The sequence below is a fragment of the Apostichopus japonicus genome, chromosome 9, assembly GCF_037975245.1.
Source record: "Apostichopus japonicus isolate 1M-3 chromosome 9, ASM3797524v1, whole genome shotgun sequence".
Lineage (NCBI taxonomy): Eukaryota > Metazoa > Echinodermata > Holothuroidea > Aspidochirotida > Stichopodidae > Apostichopus > Apostichopus japonicus.
In genome coordinates this window covers 14627089-14650791 of record NC_092569.1, presented here as the reverse complement: position 1 = coordinate 14650791, position 23703 = coordinate 14627089, and the positions used below count along the sequence as shown (strand labels likewise).

The window sequence follows — 23703 nt, the reverse complement described above, 5'->3', positions numbered from 1 at the left end:
AAAATCTTCCGATCGTCCGCACGCAAATCACATTTCACACAGAGCCAGCCATTCATACGACTCTGATTACGCATAATCAATAAGAGGGCGCTAAAGTAATATGAAGTTCTGATCAAAAGTTAGGTTTAGAAATAACAAGCATACATTGACATCCGATCATCATTATGCATTGTTGGGATCATGACAGACAGAATTGAAATCAGTCTACAAAGAGAAAGAATATGAAGAGAAAAATAGAATCAATCAGGCTCACACGGTTGGTATTGACAACACATTCACAAACGGTATTAGTCCTGATAGAACTCTCCTGTTTTCCTATTTTGTCTTGCATCTGAATTAATGAGCCGCATATGATATAAAGGTTATTGCACGAAAGTCAATGGGTATTGAAATAAATATAGAGTGATGGCAGGGTGTATAAGGTTAAGGGTATATAACATCTTCTTTTTTTGTCTCTAAAGTTATCCTTTAGTTTACAGTAGGAGTCTAACTGTCATGTTACATATTAAATTTAAAAGTTAGAGGTACTGACATGGTTTCCATCCTATTAGGATATCATTTACCTTACTTCTTGCAGAGTTTATAACAAACAATATGAAGGTGACAGCACTTGAAGACCACTCTTCAGAAACGTGTTTATGGCCACAGATCCAGTCAACATGGTGAAGATTGAAACTGGTTCGAAGACATTTCAACCTTCCTAACCAAACCTAGTATGACATGCTTTCACAGGGCATTGACATTTTAGGCAAAAGTTATTCCAGTGGCTGAAGTTGATTTGTAGACAAAATTTTCCAAACTTTGGTGAGTTTTTGAAAGCATTCATCATGGCAAAATAGCAATGAAATGTTTTTTTTCCCTCTATCTTCTTCATAATATTGAAATCATTTTGCCCATTGAGGAAAATGAAATTCCTAGGAAAGTTGCACTTTTGATGAAATTCTGCAGAGAACATCAACAGCTCAGCAAACATTCCAAGTGTGTCACATTTCAAAGATAAAATCAACAAGAACATTATCATAGGAAAATAAAGCTTTTGAAGATATATCTATTATTATCCACATTCTGAAGTCAGGCTGCAGGGTTTATCCAGACAAAACATGTTTCAATCAATCAACTATATCTCGAATTAGGGTCAAGAAATTGAGATGGGGCTCTCAACAAACAATGCAAAATATTCTTGCTCTGACATGTTTCACCATTATGCAGATCTTGCCCATGAGAAAATCTGCACTAGATACCCCACTTTTTCAGTAAGAACTGGGGTACCCTACCCGACCAATGGCTCATTACTTATTATGGAAAAAGTGGGGTATCTAGGACGGATTTTCTTATAAGCAAGATCTGCGTAATGCATTGTCTCTGATCAGAATACCATACTATCTGATACATCTGACCACAAAACAAAACCAACAATAGACAATCACAACAATAGACAATCACAACAATAGACAAACACAATAGAAGAGAGAGAAATTGAGAACAAAAGTGGAATACAATATCCTGGTCTAAGTTTTTATTTACAAAAAACTATTAACATCACTAACTGTGCACATGTACATAATATTACAACAGGTACATTACAAATCTCCTTTACATTTTCTAATCTGAAAATGATCGAAATACACTTCATTTTCTTTGAGACGTAAGGTTAGAAACCCAAGCTTCTCTGGAAACGGTTACTTGCTCTCTTTTTTGATATTTTTTACAACACCTTACATTTCTCACGAATAGGTCGGAGTCCAAGTTTATTTAAAAAACATAAACCAGTCCTATGTTAAGCCTGCTGCCCGACTGGTCACGGCCGGTCTCCACTGGACGGTCATTACATGGAAATTGGTAGACTGTCAGATAGTGTGTGCGTGTGCTTAAGACTAGGATTGATCAAGATTTTGCTAGTTTTAAGTCACACCATCTTCGGTCAGGAAAACTAAACATGTAGCGTCCTCTCGACCATGCAGTAGGCAGTCTGTGTTGGTTCACAACTAGAACTGTCCATTGTTTACAAATGTAACCAATCACTGCGTAATAAATTTGCATGTGATCGAAACGCGGTCCAGCCATTAACAAGTAACAATCATTGTGTGAGCTGCTTAGTGCACTCTGGAACATTTGTAAGATAATGGATCCTCACGACGATAAAAACAATAGAAACTAGGTCATGACGGACAAGTTAAAAGGGATCGTGATCAGCCTGAAAGTGTGAGGCAAGATTTAAACATTCAAATAATCACCAAATGTGATGTCAACCTTACAATACATTTACTGTTCACAGAAACCACAAACATGTTTTCCCTTTCCTATTGCATTTTGTTCTTCTCACTCGACATAATCAAGGAAACTTGTCCTCTTCCTCCCAAATCCCACCTACCTGACCCCCCTCACCCCCTTTCTCCTTCCCCTGTTGACATTTATGAGGTATGATCTAAGTATGAACGGTGTGAAGCCAGTTGTTGCAAATTTTGTAATATACTTTTCATGTCATGCTTGAAATCAATGGTACCGCACATACAGTATATCGGACATGGTTTATGCACATGTATTTTAGGATTGTCCGTCAATTATCTGTTCTTTAATTATGATTTATGATAAGAACATCACACGCTAACTTACCTCCCAACTACAAGTACACTCGCGTTGCAGGTTATCAATATTAGACTCAAAATCTGAACATGCAAAAAGAATGTGTAAAGTTTTCAAAATTACTTTTCCTGAAAGATTTGACACTCCAAATTATTCAGACACTGAGGAGGTTTTTACCTTAATGGTTTAAATTTCTTAGTGAAGAAACTGCTTTGAGGGTGGCTGTTAAATCCTTAGTAGAAGTTTGAGCAAGAGTGACCAATATTGGAGTTTCTAGCATACGATAATTGGTGGTTATTAATAATTACGGAGTTCAAGTGTATGTTACATTTACGAACAAGTACTCCATCAAACAACAGAGACTTTAATATCCAAAATGCACTGCTAACAGCAATATCCATTAATAATAAATGATAATAATAATGATAATAAATAATGATTTCAATCAGCAGTTATTTTTACGACGCCTAAGCGACCACAAATGCGGGAGAAACCTGCAAGGGCTTATTGATTACAACTTACACGTCGGGTGGCTTCCAATTCAACTTTTTAACTCAACTTTGGAATCTATTACAACTTACACGTCGGGTGGCTTCCAATTCCACATTTTAACTCAAATTTGGAATATTTTCAATTTTCATTGATGACTGGGAAAAAGACATGAAATTTGTCAATTTTGGAGACAGAACAGTCTCTGATACTGTAGACAGTGCTGATACCATTGGTGTTGTTTTCCATTCAAGGTGTTGAAGAAACACTGAAATGCCTCACATACTGTTAAAAGTGCTGATAACTTTGGTGTTGTTTTCCATTCAAGGTGTTGAATGGGTATACTAAAGCCTTGGATACTGCTTATAGTGCTGATAACTTTGGTGTTGTTTGCCATTCAAGGTGTTGAAGGGGTAAAGAAAAGCCTTGTTTACTGCTAAAAGTGCTGATAACTTTGGTGTTGTTTTCCATTCAAGGTGTTGAAGGGGTAAAGGAAAGCCTTGTTTACTGCTAAAAGTGCTGATAACCTTGGTGTTGCTTTCCGTTCAAGGTGTTGAAGGGGTAAAGGAAAGCCTTGGATACTGCTAATAGTGCTGTCAACTTTGGTGTTATTCTCTACTCAAGGCATTGAGAGGACACAGAACAGTATTATGTACTGTAGATTCTGCTAATAGCTTTTCGGTGCCGTTGTCTTTTTCACAGTGAGGACACCGAGCAGTCCAGAATATACTGTAGATAATGCTGTTATTTCTGGTGTTCTCTTCAATCAAGGTTTTGAGAGGACACAATACCGTGGTCCTAAACATTACATGACATCATTTTCATCCCCAATGTCTCCTCCATCCTGCAAAGAGAAAAGCACATAAACTTTTGTAAATATGGGATAATTGCCAATGTGTAACAAAATCGCTTTACATTCTCTCTACTCGTGTATAGGAACTTGACCACTTTTCATTATTAACATAGGCGTAGGAGGCTGGGGGGGGGGGGGGGGTTGCAGCCCCCCAACCAATTATTCCTGTGAAAATTTGGGCACTATGCTGAGAATTTTTCGGGCACCTACTGAAAGAAAAATAAATTGCAATGTGTCTTCATGGTTAAACTTATATTATTATTATCATTATTATTTCCCAAAAAATGATAACCAATATGGAAGGGTAATAACATGGCAAAAAATTGTATGTAATTGGCATGTGATGTAACAACCGATGCATGCCTAAATGATATGCACTTTAACATGTTGAACACGCTCGGAGGGAGCGAAAAAGTTTGGTTATACTTTTCAGGCAAGTCGTTACAGCCCCCCCCCCCCCAATCAAATTGGGCTCCTACGCCTATGAATATGAAAGTGGATAAATTGTTCGTTGCTATAAAGTCACCTTTAAAATGTCAAACAATATCATATCAACAGTTATAAAAACCTTGTTTAATCAAGACCGTAAAATACCTGGTTTATTTTCTTGTATTCTACAACTTGAACAAATATGTGCTCCAGGATATGCTTGGCATCTCGTGCATCTGCTGGTAGTTTCCCGCTGACTCCCAAAATGTCTCCGCACTCTCGGACAAAATATTCCAGGTCGTCGTTGGAGCCTGGATATGCAAAAGGAAATCGTTAAAGACTGTTACAATACTAGAATGACACAGACCATCACCATCTGGCTTACTCTAAATGCATTTGAGGTTCCTTAGATGCCCACTGCAAGTTGACTTTTGGTACAAAAATGTATCGACTTCAAATTAGCATAATTACCTAAAAAACAAAATAAGAATGTAGGAATTGTATGCAGATGTCACCAGAATGGTTAGGTTAGGCTCCTATATTTTACAAAACAAACCCTAACAATTTTCCCATCTGAATTATTCTCGTAACTTTGACCTGAGCAAAATCTTTTTTTTGTTCAACAATAGAAAGTCCTGTTGGAGTTGAATGTGGATACAGACGGATGCAGATCCTTCTTAAGACTCTGAAAAAGAGAGAGGTCACTCACATTTATTTGTGATTTGTGCCAACCGAGCTTTCTCTGAAGAGAAAGATTCATCCAGGTCAATCAGATCAAGCGACGGGGGAGGCAGCTCCCTGAACGCCGGTGGAAACACCTAAAAAGAGACAGAATAGACCAAAAAAAATGAAAATGATTGAACAAAAGGTCTTCAAGCAGAATCATATCGTTAGCCATTAAAGGGTTTAAGTCCCATTAGAGTGAAACCATTAATAATCTTTAAACCAAAAATGATTTTTTGTTTTCTGTTTTTTTTGGTTCGCATACCATCGCTTTACTCATTTTCTTACCGTTTAAACTAGAGTACTTTGGTTATATAATGGGGCCGAGGGAGGTTGAATAAATAACCAAGAGCTTCAGATAAAGTGGTACTTCCTGTCATTAGTAAGAATAGAGTAGCGGTTTCACTTTCATATGGAAGTTTAAACAAAGTTTCGGAAGGAAAAAACTTTCCTTGTTCATGTTCTAAAATATACAATGAAAATACAGTACAGTAAAATGCTGTGCTAGCAGAACCCACGGTTTTTCTTCACAACTGCTTGCTTATAAATGCCCTTCACATTCATGCCTGCTTGATCGAGAGTATTTAACCTGTAAATCCACTGAAGTTCTGAACTTCTTCCCAAGTTTCTCTTGTGATTGTGAAAATCTTCTCAAATTCCTATTATCTCAAAGTGTTTGCATTTCTTAAAATGTCTGCCACTAGGAGTAAGGCCTTCTTAATGGCCTGGTTGTCACCTTGACAGAATTTTGATTTGAATGACCTTGATGCCCTGTAAAATAAGCCGTGAACCAGTCACAAATTTATTTTCACTACTTAACAGGAATTGTGGAAGCTTAAAGAAATATATCATTTGTGTGCTGCAGTTTCAGACAATAGGCAGAGATGGTCTATATAGTTAGATACTGATACAGCTTTGCTATAGGGCGACTTTGCACTTGCTGCAGTTTTTCCCTTTTGAAAAGGTACTGTAATGAAAGCTTGTTTAATTACAACAATTGTTTTGGTTTTTCTGTTTTTACTTTAGGTTTACAGTCTTGTTCAAGGCCAAGGCCCTCTCACATGACTTTACAACTTAACCCTGGTCATTGGTAACTTGTCACACCTACACACCAAAGTATGCACAATTCAATCAATCTCTCCAAGGGCACCACAGTGCACAACAACCATGTGTCCCCTGGGGGACTTCCCATAGGGTGCTGCCATAAACCGGCGCCAGAACAATATTTACAAGTTACCTCGCAAGTCCCCATATATATACCTGGGTGAAGAGAGGCAATGGAGATAAAGTGCTTAGATCCCTAGATCCTTAGATCACAAGTCCACTGCCTTAACCACTTAACCACAAGGCCCTCTATATGTTGCAAACAGTATGAGTGACTTAAGGTCAAAATAAAGGAAAGAAGTGACCAAATACAGCATGTCTCTTTAGAATTCAGCATCTTCCTCCAAATTTGAAAAATATGCTTTCAACATTTTACCTGTGTAGTTCAAGACGCATTTTGCTCTACAGCGACGGATATAATAAATCCAATTAATCACACTTTTATTGAATTTTGGTTTGCTCACCGCTGGTTGCATGGGAGGTAAAGGCGTCTCAAAGTTAGGCTGTATTAACTGCAGCTGCTCGTGCTTGCAACCAAGGTGCTCGTAGGCTCTGTGAAGGATGATAAGAGCTAAGGTTATTGAAGTTATTAACGCAGCTGGTCAGGTTATACAGCGAAGAATCTACTGAATGAGACCAGAGAGGAACATGTTTCCCACCCATGAAGGGATACTCCAGTGGGCTGAAATTTAATTACTCAACAGAGTAATTTTTTAAGTTAAAAAACCTACATTCTCATAGCAGTATGTATCGTTAAGATATGAATGTTTCACAGTTGGTGCTATTCTGATTATTGCATCTGGCAACAACAGCAGAATGAATGATGTTATCGTCAACAATTCAACTGAAAACGGTTTTTGGTCTTCTTCATAGTATATGAACAAGGGCGGCGGAAACACTTTTAATCTGGGGGGGCACCAACGTCGAAGGGCACTTTGCAGAAATTCGATTGGACTGATGCAGCCTGATATTTAGTACCCTTTATAACTCTTATTGCATTATCTTATTTACGTATACACATCACTCCATCAACGCCACCCCCCCCCCCTCAAGGAAACAATGCATACTAGCACTGCAATATCTAATGTGCAAATTGGGAAACAACGAAAAAGACAAAATGAGGTGAAATCATTATAAAGTCCAAGTCCCTGCACACGCGATCGACACATGCATGAAAGCAAATGAAATATGTCAAAATACTGAAAGAAAAATAATTTTCTATGTGTTTTTCAATGGTTAAACTGATATTTTTATGATCATTATGATTGTAACGACTTTCCCAATAATTATACCCAATTTGGAAGGGTTATAACACAGCAAATGATTGTATGTTATTGGCACGCGATGTAATAACCAACGCATGCCTATATGATATGCACATTAACATGTTGAACGCGCGCGTAGCGCGCGAAAAATTTTGGTACTATTTTTCGGGCAAGTCATTACAGCCCCCCTCCCCCAAATCAAATTGGGCTCTTACGCCTGTGGTAGCAAACATTTAAAACTTCCCGAAATAATTCATTCGACGTGGGTTTCGCTTTGTAAACTCTTTTTTTATTTAGAAATATTTATGTAGAAAAAGGGCACATTTTTAACCTGAGGAAAAGTGGGGGGCACGTGCCCCCCCGGTACCGCCGCCCTTGTATATGAATCATTAATCAACAGAGGGAAATGAATGTTTCTACCACCAAATTTGCATTGTGATGAAATATTAAATACAGAGAGCATTGATATTGACATTGATACACAGAAAATTGATAGGTAAACAAACATTGCAAATGTAATCACATTTTCAACGTTTGAATCGATAAATCTACAAGACCATATACAGAAGAAATGTAAAGCCCAGAAGAACATATACCATTATGACATCACAGGTCACCTAGTGTTATCCACTTCCTGAAGGGTGGGTTAACCAATCATTAGCCAGTAAAATGTCAACCATATCTCAAGTTAGGGACAAGATATTTGAGATGGGGCTGTCAACTAACAGCTTGGAAAATATGGGTTGAAATTACTCCTGGTGGTTTGTTTCAAACTTCAGTAAAATACCTGATAACTTTTGGAACTACGGCTGTGTTCATCTGAAATAGTTTTGCATCAAACAGAGAGTTGAAGTCCCTCGGTGTGTCATCGACCTCTTGCAGGCAACAACGTAGTTTATCAGCCAACTTGGCAGTGTCTGGCAACATGTTGTAGTCTGATATCTGATGAATAAAATAAATAAGGTAAGAACAGGTATAAGTAATAGGTTAAATTACTTTATTAAGAGTAAAGACTTGTAGTGAGTCCCTTCTTGTACTCATTGTCTAGCATAGTAACCTAAACTCACACTTGGCCTGAAGTATTTGGACTCCTATTCAGGACATTTTGAGCATTTAGTATAGGAACAAACTTGTGTAAAGTAATGTACTCATGCTTAGCGCCTTGTACTCGATTCTCCTTGTACTTGTACTCATGCTGTTGTAGTCATACTACCCTCAAGATTTGTGTCTATATTCAACACATTTGCACAGTAATAAAGGAACTAGTACAAAATAATGTACTCATGCTTAAAGCCTTGTACTTGTTCCTTGATATCACACCAAGGGGGAGGGGGAGGGATTCTATTTTTACTTGTAGTCCTGTTGTTATACTCATACTGTAAGTCTGCAGGAGAAACCCCAAACCAGAAAACAGTGGAAAGTCTCTTTGTTATATACTACCTTTGGATATCGTTACTGTCAAATACAGTTGAAAATAACCTGCTGTAAAATAAATCAATATCAGTTCCTAAATATAACAGAGTTTCATTAGAGCAACCGTAACCGCAATGTTACAAACCTAATGGGAACTGAAAAAAGATCAGGAGCAATCAAGTTAACTCCCACCCCACTCCTCCCCCTGCCACATCCCCCAAACACACACACACCTAAATATAGCAGAGTTTCATTAGAGCTGAAAGAAAGATGAGGAGCAATCAAATAAACTCCCACCCCTCCCCCCCCCCTCATCCACATCCCCAGCACACACACACTTAAATATAGTAGCTTCCTTGGAGCAACTGTAACCGCAGCAATACAAACCTAAAGGGAACTGAAGAAAGATCACTAGCAATCAAGTAAACTCCCACCCCTCCCCTCCCCCCTCCACATTCCCAGCACACACACTCATACCAAGGCAAACACACACAAACAAGGTTGTATGTGAGAATCTTGCATGTGGAATATTATATGAACTGAACTTTGGGGAACGTTGCATGGAAAGCTGCAAAATCCTGAGCCAACTATTTTTAGTAGATTTGATAAAGTTGATACTTTTGGCCCTGCAGATGTGTTTTTACCTCGGGGTCATCGGCATCTATTCCGTTGAGGCTGACCTCATCCGTTGTCAACCAGGAGAGTATCACATCAAATATCTTGGAATTCTCTTCTTTGTCCAGATATTGGTCACTGAACATCATGACAGATCCAACCACGGCTAACCTGCCTTTTGAATACTGCCAGAAAGAGGGCGACAAATGATCAAAATATGCAACAAATTTAAATACTGAACTTTAAATAATGAGCAAAACTTTATACAAACAAAAACTATTTAATAAACAAATTTAAAGCAAGACGTGAAAAGATACCGTAATAGAAACAAGAGTTCAACAATCAAAAGATAAAACTACTTAGTTTCTATGAGATTACAATTTTTAGCAACTAAATTAAAGTATTGTCTTAACTAGACTTCTTTTCAGAACGAAGTAACAAATGTTACTTCGAGAACTTACAGCAGGCTTTTTGAGTTTCTTTATTTGTTTTACAAGTTTTCAATGTTATCTGTTAATTTAAGTTTCATTTTTAACAAGTGTAATACATCTCAAAAAGTTTTTAGTTTTTTTACTTTGTTTATTACAAGTCCTTGCTTCTTTTGTGACCTGATTAATTTACTTTGGCTTTGAGTACCATGTTTTGTATGCTGCCCTGTTGGACCAATCTATACATAATAGTAATTACCGACTTTGCGATCCGCATTATAGCCATTGCGGACTTTGCAATCCTCGATCCCCCTCACAGTTTTGAAAGGTCCGTAAGAATGACTCTATAGTTTCCCTTACAGGAAACCAAATGTGGTTACAATCACAATTCATAATGGAGCTAAAAGCAGCATTAATAGTTGTGTATCAAGTTTGTTAATCTTCAGTGCTGTTGTAAACTACAATTCCTTAACAATAAAGGCTATCAGCCTGTCTCGTCAAGTTTTATTTTTAAATACTGAAATGAAAGTTCAGACTTTGCAATGAACTTTGCAATGAAATTTGCAATGAAATTTGCAATGCAACTTTGCAATGAAAGACGGTTCATAAAGTACAATGAAAGTTCAGACTTTGCAATGAACTTTGCAATGAAATTTGCAATGAAATTTGCAATGCAACTTTGCAATGAAAGACGGTTCATAAAGTACAATGAAAAGTGTCCGGGAGTTATAAAAAAAATTGTTTATACTTGCTCATTAACCTTCATTTGGGTGAAAAATCTAGGAAGGTGTTTTACTGTGACCAATTGCAATCACATTTATAAGTACTGCTCAGTAGATTTGGCAAAATAGCTGACAAAGCTCACAAAGCTGCTCACATTAAAACACTAACATTGGAACTTCTTGTAACTTACCTTTGATGTATGTAAGGCACATGTTGGTCTATTTAATGGAAAGCAAACGGTCCCAGTTGAAAGAATTGCCACGGCAGGTTTAGCTACGTTGAGCGATGCTCCGAAGGGGTAAAGGTACGTTAATGCTCTGTAGAAAGAGTAATTTCTAAACATCAACAAAAGTTAATTCATGTTTTACATTCAGTTTCGACAAGGTCTCAACATTGTTTTGACATTTTTTTACTAACACCCGGTTAAGCGACTTTGAGCGACCCCCCGAAGGGGTAAAGGTATGTTAATGCTCTGCAAAGAGAGTAACTTGTCAACATCAATAAAAGTTAATTCACGTTTTACATTCAGTTTCTACAAGGTCTCAATATCGTTTGGGAGATTTTAATAACACCTGGTTTAGCGACTTTGGGCGATCCCCCAAATGAGCAAAGGTATGTTAATGCTCTATAGAGAGAGTGACTTGTAAACATCAACTAAAGCTATTTCATGTTTTACTGTCAGTTTTCTACAAGGTCTTAACATCAGTTTTGGAGATTCAAATGATCCTGGCTTGTCAACTCCTTTTTTTTGGGTACAGAAGCATCCTTGCTATTAAGGTACATTTTGTTTAAAAGCTAAAGACTTAATTAACCTTGTAAAATTTAAATTTTCTTGTCAGAGGGCAGAAATGTCATGATAAAGACGTAGATTGATGTCTCGAACAAAAGCAAAGATATATATTTATACGTTATGTGAACAAAGCCACAAAAAAACAAAAACAATGACTGCTCGCTCCTAACTTGGCATATCTTTCTAACAAGAGATCCTAAAAGAATTTGCTTTCAACATTTTGAAATAAGGAAAAGGAGATTAAAATAAAGCAACAACTTTACAAGCAAACATAACTCAGGGATGTGCCCAGGATTTCCTGAGTGCCAGGTATACTGATCGCTGTCCTGGGGGAGGGGTTTGAGGGACACCCCCTCCCCTTTGAGAAATTTTGCAATTTTTGAAGGTGCTCAGATGCCAAATGCTGGCACTTGTGTAGCTTTTTAAGCACATACCGTACACAAGTACTAGTTTTGCTAACAATTTGTATTTTTTAATTTTTTTTCAATTTATGTTGAATATATTGTTAGGAATGTTGGGATTTTAGATAAAAATAGTGCTGGGCGGGATTCACGATTTTTAAGACAGTGCTGGGCGGTAATTTTTAGTGCTGGGCGGGGCCACCCAGTGCCGCCCAGTGTGGGCACATCTCTGATAACTGTCTTGATTGATTATTAATTCGACCTTAGGTTGAATTAGTTTCGTGAGAATTTACAAACTCACTCATGAAAGTTCTGTTGAGGAGTAAAACGATGATTAGTAAACAAAGAAAGTAAATAGGTACAGAAGGCATCTATGATTGGTCTAAAAATAATTCTAGGAAAAAACTTACTGAGAGTTATTAACAGATTCTTCTTCTCCCCCACTCCCAGGAATAACTTTACCAGCAGCTTGACTTACACCCCTGGAGAGAGAAAGAGAGCAAATAGACAGAACGTTATAAACAAAAGAAGACAATCAATAGCTAATAGAAAACATAGGTAATTTACAGTACAATATAAAAAGGAAGCAGCAGTTGTAATTGTGTATTTACTTAATTGAGGATTGATGCAACTAAACCCAATTCAACTACAGCAAGTACAATTCTTCCTGAAACTTTTTAACCTTTTTTTTAAGGTTTGTTGGACGAACATCCTGGGCTGGAAGAAAGAGTCACCATGCACTCTCACCAAAGTATTGGAGGCAAATGAAGGTGGGGTAGGAGAAGGGATTGCTGATCGGGGGCGAGGGGAGAATGGAGGTAAGGGGATGTTTGATTAGCTGTTAGACATTGAGAGCTTTACTAAAAATTATCAGAAGTGGTAAATGGAATCAATCAATTAAGCTTTTTAAATTAAAGAAAAGCGGCTGCTGCAAATGAAGCCACTTACTCCCCTTCCCCCCCCCCACACATCCCCCTTCACCCCAACTTACCTATTTAATACTCCATTTGATATGAGGGCTTCCTTGGGGTGAAAGTATTTATAGTAGGATGTCCGTACAACACAGTCTGTAAAGAAAAAACAACAGATGGATTGTTCCGTTATGAAATTTAATGATTTGTCATACTGAAGGTTGGCTCTGTAAGAATTCACACAAGACATTAATGACGCATTTGACCGGCAGCAGGCACTGTGGCATTCTCAACTAATAAACCTATACACTTTCACAATGCTACAAATAGAACTCAACACAATTATTATCCTAACTGAAGATTGAAAACAAGTATTTGTATTTGATTTCGGTACACCTTTTAAGCCATTTGATAATAGAATGTCATGACCAGTTGATTGGCTTAAAAGAGATAAATAATTAAATAAATAAAAGAAAAGATCCTATGGAAACCTTTGAATTTTTCTTCTTATGGTTTGTGTTTCACATAATGACTTAGATAGGTCCATGAAGCAGTGTGATGGTTGACAATATTTCCATTACTTAAAGGTTTGTCAAAAAACACAAGAATGGTTTCTTAGTTTCATCTCTTGCCACACTCTGTTGAGTCATTTTCTGAAGATTTGATGAAAAACTGTTGCAACACTGTCACCTCACCAGAACAGTTGCTTGAAACTAATTAAGAATTATGCAGAGAAACATATGACAATGATCCATGATTTTGCATGCAGTATAACAAACTATTACTGATACAAACAGCACAGCTGTCATTCTTGAGAACAGAACCATGAGCATTAGGTGTAAAAGTGGATAGCCAACATGAAGAGTGCAGTTGTTGTAAAGGGACAGGTAAATGCACTGTAAGACACTGTAAAGCATACCTCCATTGACCATGACCCCGTATTCTTCCAGGAAAAAGTTGATGTTTGTGTCATGTCTGTTCTCTCCTCCTTCACCCATCAAAACCAGAACACTGCCCCCATCTTCAATGTACTTCTTCAGTGCTTCAAACTGGAGAAAAATGTAAGCAATAATTACAGTAAATGTAATCAAAATATATTATGAAACTAAATCTGGCATTCTGTTAAAATTGTATGTCGCTCTGACGATGCCAGACATAACTGAATTCTATGAAGGTACCACCCAGTATTGTTACTAGGATTTAATAAGTTTTTGCAATTTTTTTTTTTTTGAAACAAATTCAATCATCTGTAGGATTGGAAGAAATTTTGGTTCTTTAAAGAAGTTGTGGGTGTTTTTTTTGTACACAGGGTTTCTTTCTCAAAAAACAAGTTTGCATTCGCCGGACGCAAGCAATTTGAAGATTTTGCGACCCTGGCTAAACCATTGCGTCCCGGACGCATAAAATCCTGCGTTCCTAACAATGCTGACCACCATTTGGATACTCCTTATTAGTAAGGTAATTTACAATTCACAGCAAACATTGCATCCCACACATTAAATGTTTTTGGTTTAATTCCTATACATTAAAACCAATAAGTAAGTAATCACTTATCACCACAAAGTTAAAATTTGTTGAAATAAAATATATTTAGTGTATTCTGGAAACCCACTGCAAGAAACATTGATTATGATCTCAGCTCCTTTTTTTCTTTGTTTTTGACAAAGTTTCACAAATGTCCCTGTGAAAATGGAATATTCACTCCTTATATATGATTTTAATTTGCTTGTAATTTAAGGCAATTGTCTCTGTCACATCAACGGATTTCCAGGCCTGCTCAAATCTAACACAGACCCCAGGCTGAGCAATCAATTCTTTGCAAGGAAACATCTCAATACGTACCTCTGGTGAGGTGAATTTTTCTCTCGGTCCAGCGATGACGAACACTCTTGCACTTGATAGCTTCTCTGATGTGATTTCCTCTTTGTGACTGTATCAAAAAGGTTGAAGGTTTGTGAGCACGCTTGAAAAGTTACGTGATTATGACCATTGGTAGTTTTCAAATACTAATAAATTACAATAGTTTGTGCCGAAAAATGTTATTTGTGATATACACTTCTCCAAAAAGATGCAAGTAATCATATCAGATATACACAATTGCTATCAAATGTCTTTGGAATGCTTGAAATCAATAGGTTTAAATATGAAATTTTAATTATTATAAAAAAAGTATTTTCTCCAAAAAGATGCAAGTATTCACATTTAAGTTGGTAAATTTTATTTAAAATACTTCCAACAGATTGTGAGAGAAAATACACTGCATCAATGACATCACAGCAAGTCTCGATCCTTTGTTGCTTATTTACAATATATTTCTTTCAAAGTCCAAGAAATCATCAACTACTATCTCATAAACAATGTTGATAAAAACGAATAAAGAAAGGGGAAGTAAGCATCGTAAACAACATTATTATAGAAGCGTAAGGTAAACTCACGTTGTAACTTTCCAGTTGGTTCTCAGTTTCTTGTGTAAGCTTTTCAGCCCATTCTGTATCGTACAAATCTCTCTCTTAGAAACATCAAAAACGATGCTTGTCTTCTGTTCTTTACTGTCCATGTCCTACTCAGAGAAATTGAATTACGACAAGTCAAAACAGTGCATTGTTATATAAAATACAGATTATGCAGCTATGACAGTATATAAAATACACATTATGCAGCTATGCCAGTATATTAAACACACATTATGCATGTCATAGCAAGAAACTTGGGGAACAGCTATATAGTAAATAAACAGACCCAGCTATAGATATTTTTCAACAACCTCCAGTCACCAAAAGTTAAGAGAACTAACAGTCACAATATGCCAGCTATATAGCAACATCTAAATAGGTCTGCTATCTATAGCTTACTAATACTGGCCAGTTAACTACATAAGGAGTGAGAGAGTTATTAAAGCCCCATTATGCATATCATCCTGACTGTCTAAAGGATAATTGTTGGTACTATTCTGTAGTACATCATGAAGAGGATTTTTTTTGGCCAATGTTTAGGCTCATTCACAAGGATCTAGTGAACAAAAACTCCAAGCAAAAACATGGTGTTTGTGCTTCGCTATTGTTTTGGAACATGTTTTGGTGTTTCAGTCAACTCAGGATTACAGCAAACTTAGTTCTCAGTCAATAGATATTTACAAACACTTTGCGTGTCCCCTACATTTGCGTACTGTGTTATATATATGTATGTGCACTAATGGCCACTGTAGTTGCCATGTTCGTAATTCGAATTGTAACCACTTTTTCAATCGCAATATTTATCTACAAAACCGTAACCAAAATTGCCACAGTGAAACAAGAAAAAAATCGTTTTTGTATTTTGAGACACTTTAATGGATTATTCCACCCATTAAGCAGACCAAACTTGACAACTAAAAATTTAGGGCTACATCTGTCTATTTCTGACAGAATCTAGTGAAACGATCAAAGAAATCAAGAAGATGAATGATAGAACTTAACCAGAAAGCAAAATCAGGAACAAGTTTGTCACTGCTATCTTTGATTAAATATTTTTAGCCTAGGCTACCCTTACTATCACAAATTTACCATATACCATCATACTACTGCTAGGCTAGTAGGCCTTATACAAGGGAAGCCACTAAATACTAACCCCTACAGCGGCCCAGTCGAGATATCCGTCGAGATACCAGCGTATGCGACCGACATCGCTAGCGGGACTTGGCCCAGGGACACGTACAAGTTACACGAGCCCGTACCCGCACTATACACGTGAAATGTACAACATGTGTATCTACGTAGTTATGCAAGACTGTGACGTCAGGTGAGGTCATTCTCACTACGCAGGTTAGTATTTAGTGGCTTCCTTATACAAGTTGGTACTGGTAGCTTAAAAGGCATACATAAGGACTATGTACATAAATTATTCACCTTACCGGTAAGGCCTTATCCACCTTACCAGTAAGGCTTTGCCGAAGTAAAGGCTTTGATGTAACTCGCAATGAGCTCGATTACAGATAGGCCTACCCCAAAACTCTTGAAACTCACATATTATGACGGAAATCGCTATAGTAAACACTATATTGTCGTTCTCCAAAAGCCCGGTGTATATTATGAATTGCGAGGTATTCTAAAAAATGCTCCTTGTAATGGTCTAAATTAAGTATAGGCTTCTAGGCTCAGCATATTAGTATATAAGTTAGGCCTAACGTTACTCGTTAGGGTGATTGTTGCCATCGACGCTTTTTCATTAGTAACATGTACGTAGAACACATAGCGACAATGTAACTTGTTTACATTCTCGAATTTCTTCTCCAATCTGCAGATTCTAACTGAGATTCCACCAAGCTATTTTCAGCAAACCTAAATTCATTACGCATGTTTGAGCAATTGATATCATGAATTTAATCTTGAACAAATGATTTTACCTGCGAAACAGGTGCCATGTTGTCGGTTTTTCCTTTTGCGATGTACCTTCAGAAAACTGAAGACAGGAATGTAAAGTGCTCAAGATCTGTTTGAAGCTAGCGGACAATCGTGGCAAGCCTCTGCGGTCACACTATCCGTAATTGCGACACCAATTCTTGTTCACTGTTCCAAAATCTTATATTCAAGTAGCAGCGCCCAGCTGTGTGTCATAACTGGCAATTTTAATCTGTTTATTGTAGAAACACAAAATTATCACAAATATGATTGAGCAGATTCATATTTTCCCTTTTAATTTCTGGTTTGTGATTTGGTAAACAGATTTTATTTCAATGAGTGTTTTTCGTTATCTTGTAACTTCTGTTCTCAAGGATCTTGAAAAATTAGTGAATCCGCACAGACGGATCCTCGATTTTATATATCAGGGGCGTGTGATCCCTTTGTATAGAGAGTCTAGAAGCATCCTTCCCATGAAGAAAAGTGGAATTTTTAGACTTCAAATTGTGCATTCCGAGGATTATTTAGACAACGATTGAAGCGAACGGTTGCAGAGTGAAACAGTGCCTTAATTTAAGTAAGGCGAAATGGGCCGGGGGGGGGGGGGGGTCACTCTAATCAGCAGCTGGCCACACCACCCTCTTACATTCATTAGTATGATTCATATGATTTTTAAGGTCTGTCACGTATCTTGGTTACTGCGGTATTGATTTTAAAATGACATTAGTGTTTTCATCTAAATGTTGCATTTATTGCAACAGTTCGTGTAACCGCAGGACTTCAAAATCACAATTAGAATAATCTATGCTAATCTTTGTAAAGCTTCTTAATCTTCTTTGAAATTTTTGCGTAATATTCTAGAACCCTTTAAGAAACTTTACTCAAATCATAACAGTTTTTTTTGGGGGGGGGGGGGGGGTGATATTGCTAAAGTTTAGTCGCGGCGGCTAAACTGCTACGCTCAAGTTGTTCCACCATGATAACCAGAAAAATATGAGGGGGTAGTTCAAATTCCGTCACACAGGTGGGGAAATTTTGTCTAACAGCAGTTCATATCAGTATGGTACTGGTCAACTTCAATCTCATATTTATTTGCTTGTTCAAGTCTTCTATTCTTGCGTTGCCATTGAGAACGTACATAATATCAAAGACTGTAACCAAGGAAGATCAGAAATAGCTCTCTTGCTCTACAGCAACTGGAGAAACAGCATGGCGCCACGTTTTCGTTCCATCGGAAGTGTGCCCTCACTTTGAGGGCAAATAAATCGTTGTTACTACAATGTACAGTGCGATATGCGAAGACTAAGTTTAGTTGAAACAAAGCATCAAGAGGGACATTAAGTCCAATCAAGATTTAAAAAGTGTAAACATAGAAACCTCAAACCAATTACAAGCTATTGCAATTCTTCAGACAACCATCCAAATCATTCATTGTAAAGATCATTGATCACTTTTAGAAAGGACAACCGACCCAGGCAAATCCTTCCATTCGTTCACATGCCTATTTGAGAGGATGTTCTGACACAAATTTAATCTACTGCAAACTTGAGTCTATCAAATCTAGCCTACCTAATCTTGGAAAAACTGCAAAAATTTGCGCGAAGCGTACAAGAAATTTTGGCCGAAAATGCCTCCCAGATCGCTGGAAATGGCACTTCCCATGCCTTGTAAGTTGCATCTAAGCATTCTCTATTTTGAAATCACTAGCGATATCATAAAAACATACAAAACAATATGCTCAGGAGGGGGGAGGTCGCCCCTTCGCCCCCCCCCCATTGGCTACTCGCCTGACCGAATAACACATTTTAGAACTATTTCCTAAACTTCTTTGTTGTTTTTTATAATGTGTAAAAGTAAGTTGGCCTGACGTTTCGATCCTCGCAGGATCTTCCTCAGAGGCTAAAGGACAAGTAACAGTAACAAAAGGGACAAAAACATGCACAGAATACAGACAGGTTAATGAGCACGGTGAACACAATGAGATAGATGAAAGGGGATTATAAGTAGACAAGGGATGGAGAGAAGAAAGCAACAGGGGAAGAGGAGAGGTAGGATATAAACAGTGGAGGGACAAAGAGAAGATTAAAGGAACAGGGTAGGGAATAAACTGGAGAGGGACAAAGACAGAAAGGTGTGGAGAAAAAAGGAGGGGAAGAGAGCTATGAGAAGATGAGTGGAGGGGGGGGGGAGGGAACACGGGGAGAAGGAGTGGGGGACAGAAGAAAAGTTAGTCATGTCCTTCCTGAATGTTCAGCCCATGAGGTTGAATGGTGCAATGGCGTTGCATCCACAGCCTCTCTCTGCTGATTCGTACTAGGTCAGGACGGCTACCTAAGGATTCAATCCCCTGTAAGGACATGTCGTTAATGGTATGGTTGGGAAGATTAAAATGTTCCCCAACTGGGTCTCAGTCTTCATTGTTTTGACTGTGGATCTGTGACCATAAAATCGCTTCTTGAGGGTGGTTTTGGTTTCGCCAACATACTGGATACCGCAAACTCTACAAGAGATCAGACAGATGACATTGGTGGTAGTGCAAGTGATGTGACCCTTAGTCTTGTGTGTGAGTTGCATGCTGTGGCTGGTGGTGATGGAATTGGATTCAACAATGTGGTGGCTGCAGACGATGCATCTCGAAGTACGATCACATTTGAAAGTTAAAATTCCAAGTTTGAATATAATACTCAACACGTGGCCATACAAAATGCTTATGTAATCTAACAACAATTTCTTTCCTTAACTTATTTAAAATGTCTCCTAATAATACCAAACACTATTACCTCACTATACACTGTCTATGGCTGCACAGTGTAGTCAACTTATGAACTAGAAACCTTTCGACATAAACGTCCTACTGGTGCCTCTCTTCACCAAGACTGTATGAATACCTCGGATTTACGTTCATCAACTTGCTTTTATGCTAACATTTAAAAACCTTTTTGTCATGCATGAGAAGTGGTGAACACTTTACTTTAATTCGTTCTGAATAAATCAGCAATTCTTTATGAGGATTTTTTTGGCATAAAACTTGGTGTCATCAGCAAACGCTTTCAAAGTAGAAAGAATAATGATAATAACAATCAGCAGTTATTTTTACGACGCTAAAGCTACCACAAATGTGGGAGAAGCCGCGCAATGGCTTATGAATTACAACTTACACGTCGGGTGGCTTCCAATTCAATATTTTAACTCAAGTTTGGAATCCACACGGCCACATTATCCAAATTCTGCAGCAGCTCGATCAGTTCACACCCTAATTCACACGGCCACAGCACCGGGATGATTGAGGTCGTTGCAAAGAAAAACAATGTCCCTTAAAGGGAACAGTGGCGTCTCCAGACAACTCAATCTGGGGGGTGGGGGAGGGGCACATGGAGGGCACATCACTAAAGAAGCCCAAGGCAACAAAATGTGAGCACTGCGCGCGGAGCGCACTGATTTATTTTCCTTCCTGATAAAACAGATGAATAAAGTCCAGCTGCCCCCCCCCCCCCCTCCGCTGAGAGTGTCACACAAACTGACCTGTATCAGTTTTTTTGGACCCAGAAGGTTCGAATGATTGATTATATAGCTTCAAATTGTTATCAATAAATCTGCTCACTTAAAGTTCGCACCGTAAAGCATCTCTGGCGGGCCAGACGCAACCCGAAAATGATTTTTTTTTTGTTTATTTTAGGGGTGGGGGGGGGGTATAGGTCTTCTTTGTAAGGGGCTTTATTATTATGCCCATATACTTTATACTTGTTACCTTTATTCTTGGTGGGCTTCTTGTACAAGCTACGGCTTCCAAGCCCTTCCACCATTTTCTCTCCGTAATTTCCATTATTTTTCTTTTATTTGAATTACTACTTATTATTTTCTTTGCATGGTATTGTCTTCACAGTCCTATTATTATATAAACATTGTGAGAAAATGGAAAAATAAATGAAAAAATGAAAACCCTGCGGCGGGCCGGACTGTGGCCCGCGGGCCGTAGGTTGGACAACCCTGAGCTATGCAGTGGTTTGGTTAGATTGTCCTTGCAATATATTGAAAAACATCACATCTCCGATCTCTATTGCATACTGTTCCACCGGTTTACCTTCCAGAAAGTAATGGCGTCCTTCCAAACTGAGAATCTCCTTCCGTTTCACTTTTACATCGGAAATGTCTCTTCTTTTCCCTTAACAATCTCTGATAATATTTTAGTATTTACAACCTAGCCTATTTCATCTTGTAGGCTTTTGAAATAATTTATACTGTATCCTAACCAACAATCGAGATTCGTTGTGATAACCATCGGAAATCATTTTTGGGGCCAGGAGTACGAGACCGGCATCGAGTAAGATTCATTAGATCCTTTTCCACAAATGATATGTGTTATTATTTATATCTATTCTAGGCTTATCTAACTAATCTGACTGAGACAATGACAATTGACAGGTTGTACGTTGTATTGTAGCATAGGCAGTGGCCTAATAGTATACTTATAATAGGCTAGGCGATAACATTTCGGCCTAACTTTTAAGCTTAATCCTAGGTAAAATTAATAAAACCTAACGTTTGGCTCGGGACCATAGGCGAGACTAGCAAATGTAAGGTGTATACAGTTACTAGTAGTTTCTGCCTCAGTTTAGGCCATAAAAATGGTACTTTTCACCATCGAGAAACGTACCATTTTCATGGCACTAGCCAATGTAGCCAATGAAACCAGTCTAATTGTGGTGGCTATTTTCATCCCTCATAATATGAAACTACTGGGCTATGCCTATAGGCAAGTGTTTGAGTCACTGTGAAAACAAGTAGACATCTTGGCCTAGGCTACATACAATTGTAAAGGGGCTCTTTCAGCATCATAATAATATTGAAATTTTATCCACTTGTTCTGTAAATTTACAAGTATGACCATTTTTATTTAACAACATTAACATATACCATCTGCAGGGTTTCTCACAGCTTTGAAATGCTCACGGTAGCCTACATCATACGGTAGCCATATCATCCAGGTTAATATAGGCATAGCCCAGTACTTTCATATGAAGGACAATAACCTAGTCCAGGCATGACTTAGTCACAGACATGGCTAGAGACCTGATTAGAGGGGAAGTCTGGAGAGTGGGGAGCATAGCAGTCCTGGAGCCTGTGATCAAGTGGGGGTCTCTGGAAAATACAAAGGGGCCTGGGAATAATATGGGATAAAGAGTAGTGTCTTATAATGTTCATAATAGCCTGACTATAGTTAAAAAAATAAAGAGTAGCACCAAGGGTGGCCCAAGCATCATTGTTGTCCCTGGGCCCTTACCAGGTTCTCCATGCCGATGTGTCCTCTGTTTTGATACATGTCATGTCACTGACCTCCCTAGGTTGAAAGCCAGGGTGAAATCCAGTATCAAGTATCGCATCACAAAGTGCTATGCAAATATGGGTAACTTGCTATACAATACAAATTAGTGCAGTGTTTGTACACGGAATCCGTAGTATTTTACTAGACAGTTCAGAGCTTTCAAACTGCTGCACAAAATTTGAACACAAAATTATTCCATGAAAGCAACTGTTTCTATGCCTAAAAATATTGCTTTTGTTACAATTTGAAAAGGTTTATCCAAACAGGAAGGATCACATTGTTCTTTTTAAGTCCTTCGTTAAGTTCTCGTCAGTATAAAGCTAACATGGACAAATTTTGTTGTGTTTCGAAAAGAAAAGCTGTTTTTTAATTTGAATGTGTCTTGACCAAAATTAGGCAGAAGATTAAAACAGACAGTGTCACTAAGTGTGTTATTGTTTTTATTTATTTTTAATATTTATATTTTATATTTATTTAAATATACTAGCATTCATCTGTTGATGTCTGCCTTACAGTCATGAAATATAAGCATCTTGGGAACTGTGTTTATTTAGTCATATCAGTTTGGTAAGTTTCAAAGAGAAATTTGTGAATAAACACAAGCAGCTGTTTAAATGTACTGTAATTTGATCGGACAAATGGTGCTAGTACTGTAGATACAAGATCTGTGCATAGTAATTTCAATTGTCATCATCTCTTACTGTACATAGTCTTATCAACCATTCAGATCAAACTGACACACTTACTGATGCAAGCTGTGGACCATAAAATTGCATATTTTTAGATTGACTTAGATTATTTCTTCAGGACTTTGTCTTTCCTATATATAACAAGGTTTTGTCTTCTTTCCACAGAGTTTACAAACATTTCAAGAAGATCCTTGGATAAAACAGACACAGCAAGAATCAAGAAGTTTTAATGTTTTCTGTAGAGAGCACTAAACTTGAGAAAGAATAGGTCCATCTCGGGGTACACATCTCCAGGACCACGGAGATCCCAAAGTCATCTAGAGCGAAGGAATTACTTCATTTTGATGGAAAATGAGTTTACGGAATAACAGGTGTTACTTAAAATACTAAAACTATGCCAAGCCATCATGTTGGACCTTCAAGCAACTCTGGAATTTGCTGTTGAACTTGGCAAGTTCCACAATATAGATTTATTTCAAAGAGGGTAAGTACTGTAGATACTTTTCAACTGATCTCACTGATCTCATCATTGTTTTACTACATGACTGATTAGTTGATGTTTAATCTTCTTCGTTAGGACTGTAGTTT

General features: G+C 37.8%; 2 protein-coding genes and 1 long non-coding RNA gene across 4 annotated transcripts in view; 2 read left to right on the top strand and 1 right to left on the bottom strand.

The window, feature by feature from the left end:
* Nucleotides 1–139: 139 nt before the first annotated feature.
* LOC139973260 (uncharacterized) lies at nt 140–5117 on the top strand. The gene is made up of 3 exons (XR_011795177.1): nt 140–256; nt 578–804; nt 4984–5117. It is a non-coding gene; the product is annotated as an uncharacterized lncRNA (long non-coding RNA).
* On the bottom strand, nt 1495–17265 carry LOC139973258 (intraflagellar transport protein 52 homolog). Its single transcript, XM_071979809.1, has 13 exons — nt 17109–17265; nt 15163–15287; nt 14570–14657; nt 13647–13776; nt 12808–12883; nt 12227–12298; nt 10816–10942; nt 9504–9659; nt 8234–8388; nt 6646–6733; nt 5064–5172; nt 4520–4665; nt 1495–3916 (listed from the first exon to the last, which is right to left on the bottom strand). Exons 1-13 carry the CDS (start codon nt 17124–17126, stop codon nt 3878–3880), a joined length of 1329 nt encoding a protein of 442 aa, XP_071835910.1. The 5' UTR covers nt 17127–17265; the 3' UTR covers nt 1495–3877.
* Nucleotides 17266–21266: 4001 nt separating this feature from the next.
* Nucleotides 21267–23703, top strand: part of LOC139973257 (protein FAM135A-like) — a 38624-nt gene continuing 36187 nt past the window's right edge. For both annotated transcript variants that reach the window (XM_071979808.1, XM_071979807.1), the window contains exons 1-2: nt 21267–21424; nt 23281–23599. In XM_071979808.1, the coding sequence (XP_071835909.1) occupies nt 23523–23599 (77 nt within the window). In that variant the 5' untranslated portion in view covers nt 21267–21424; nt 23281–23522. The remainder of the gene's footprint in view (nt 21425–23280; nt 23600–23703) is intronic.

Coding starts and splice junctions, on each gene's coding strand:
- LOC139973258 (XM_071979809.1), bottom strand. Junction 12,299..12,807: donor TCAAATGGAGTATTAAATAG/GTAAGTTGGGGT, acceptor TTCTCTCTCCAG/GGGTGTAAGTCAAGCTGCTG. Junction 5,173..6,645: donor TACCTCCCATGCAACCAGCG/GTGAGCAAACCA, acceptor GTCTCTTTTTAG/GTGTTTCCACCGGCGTTCAG.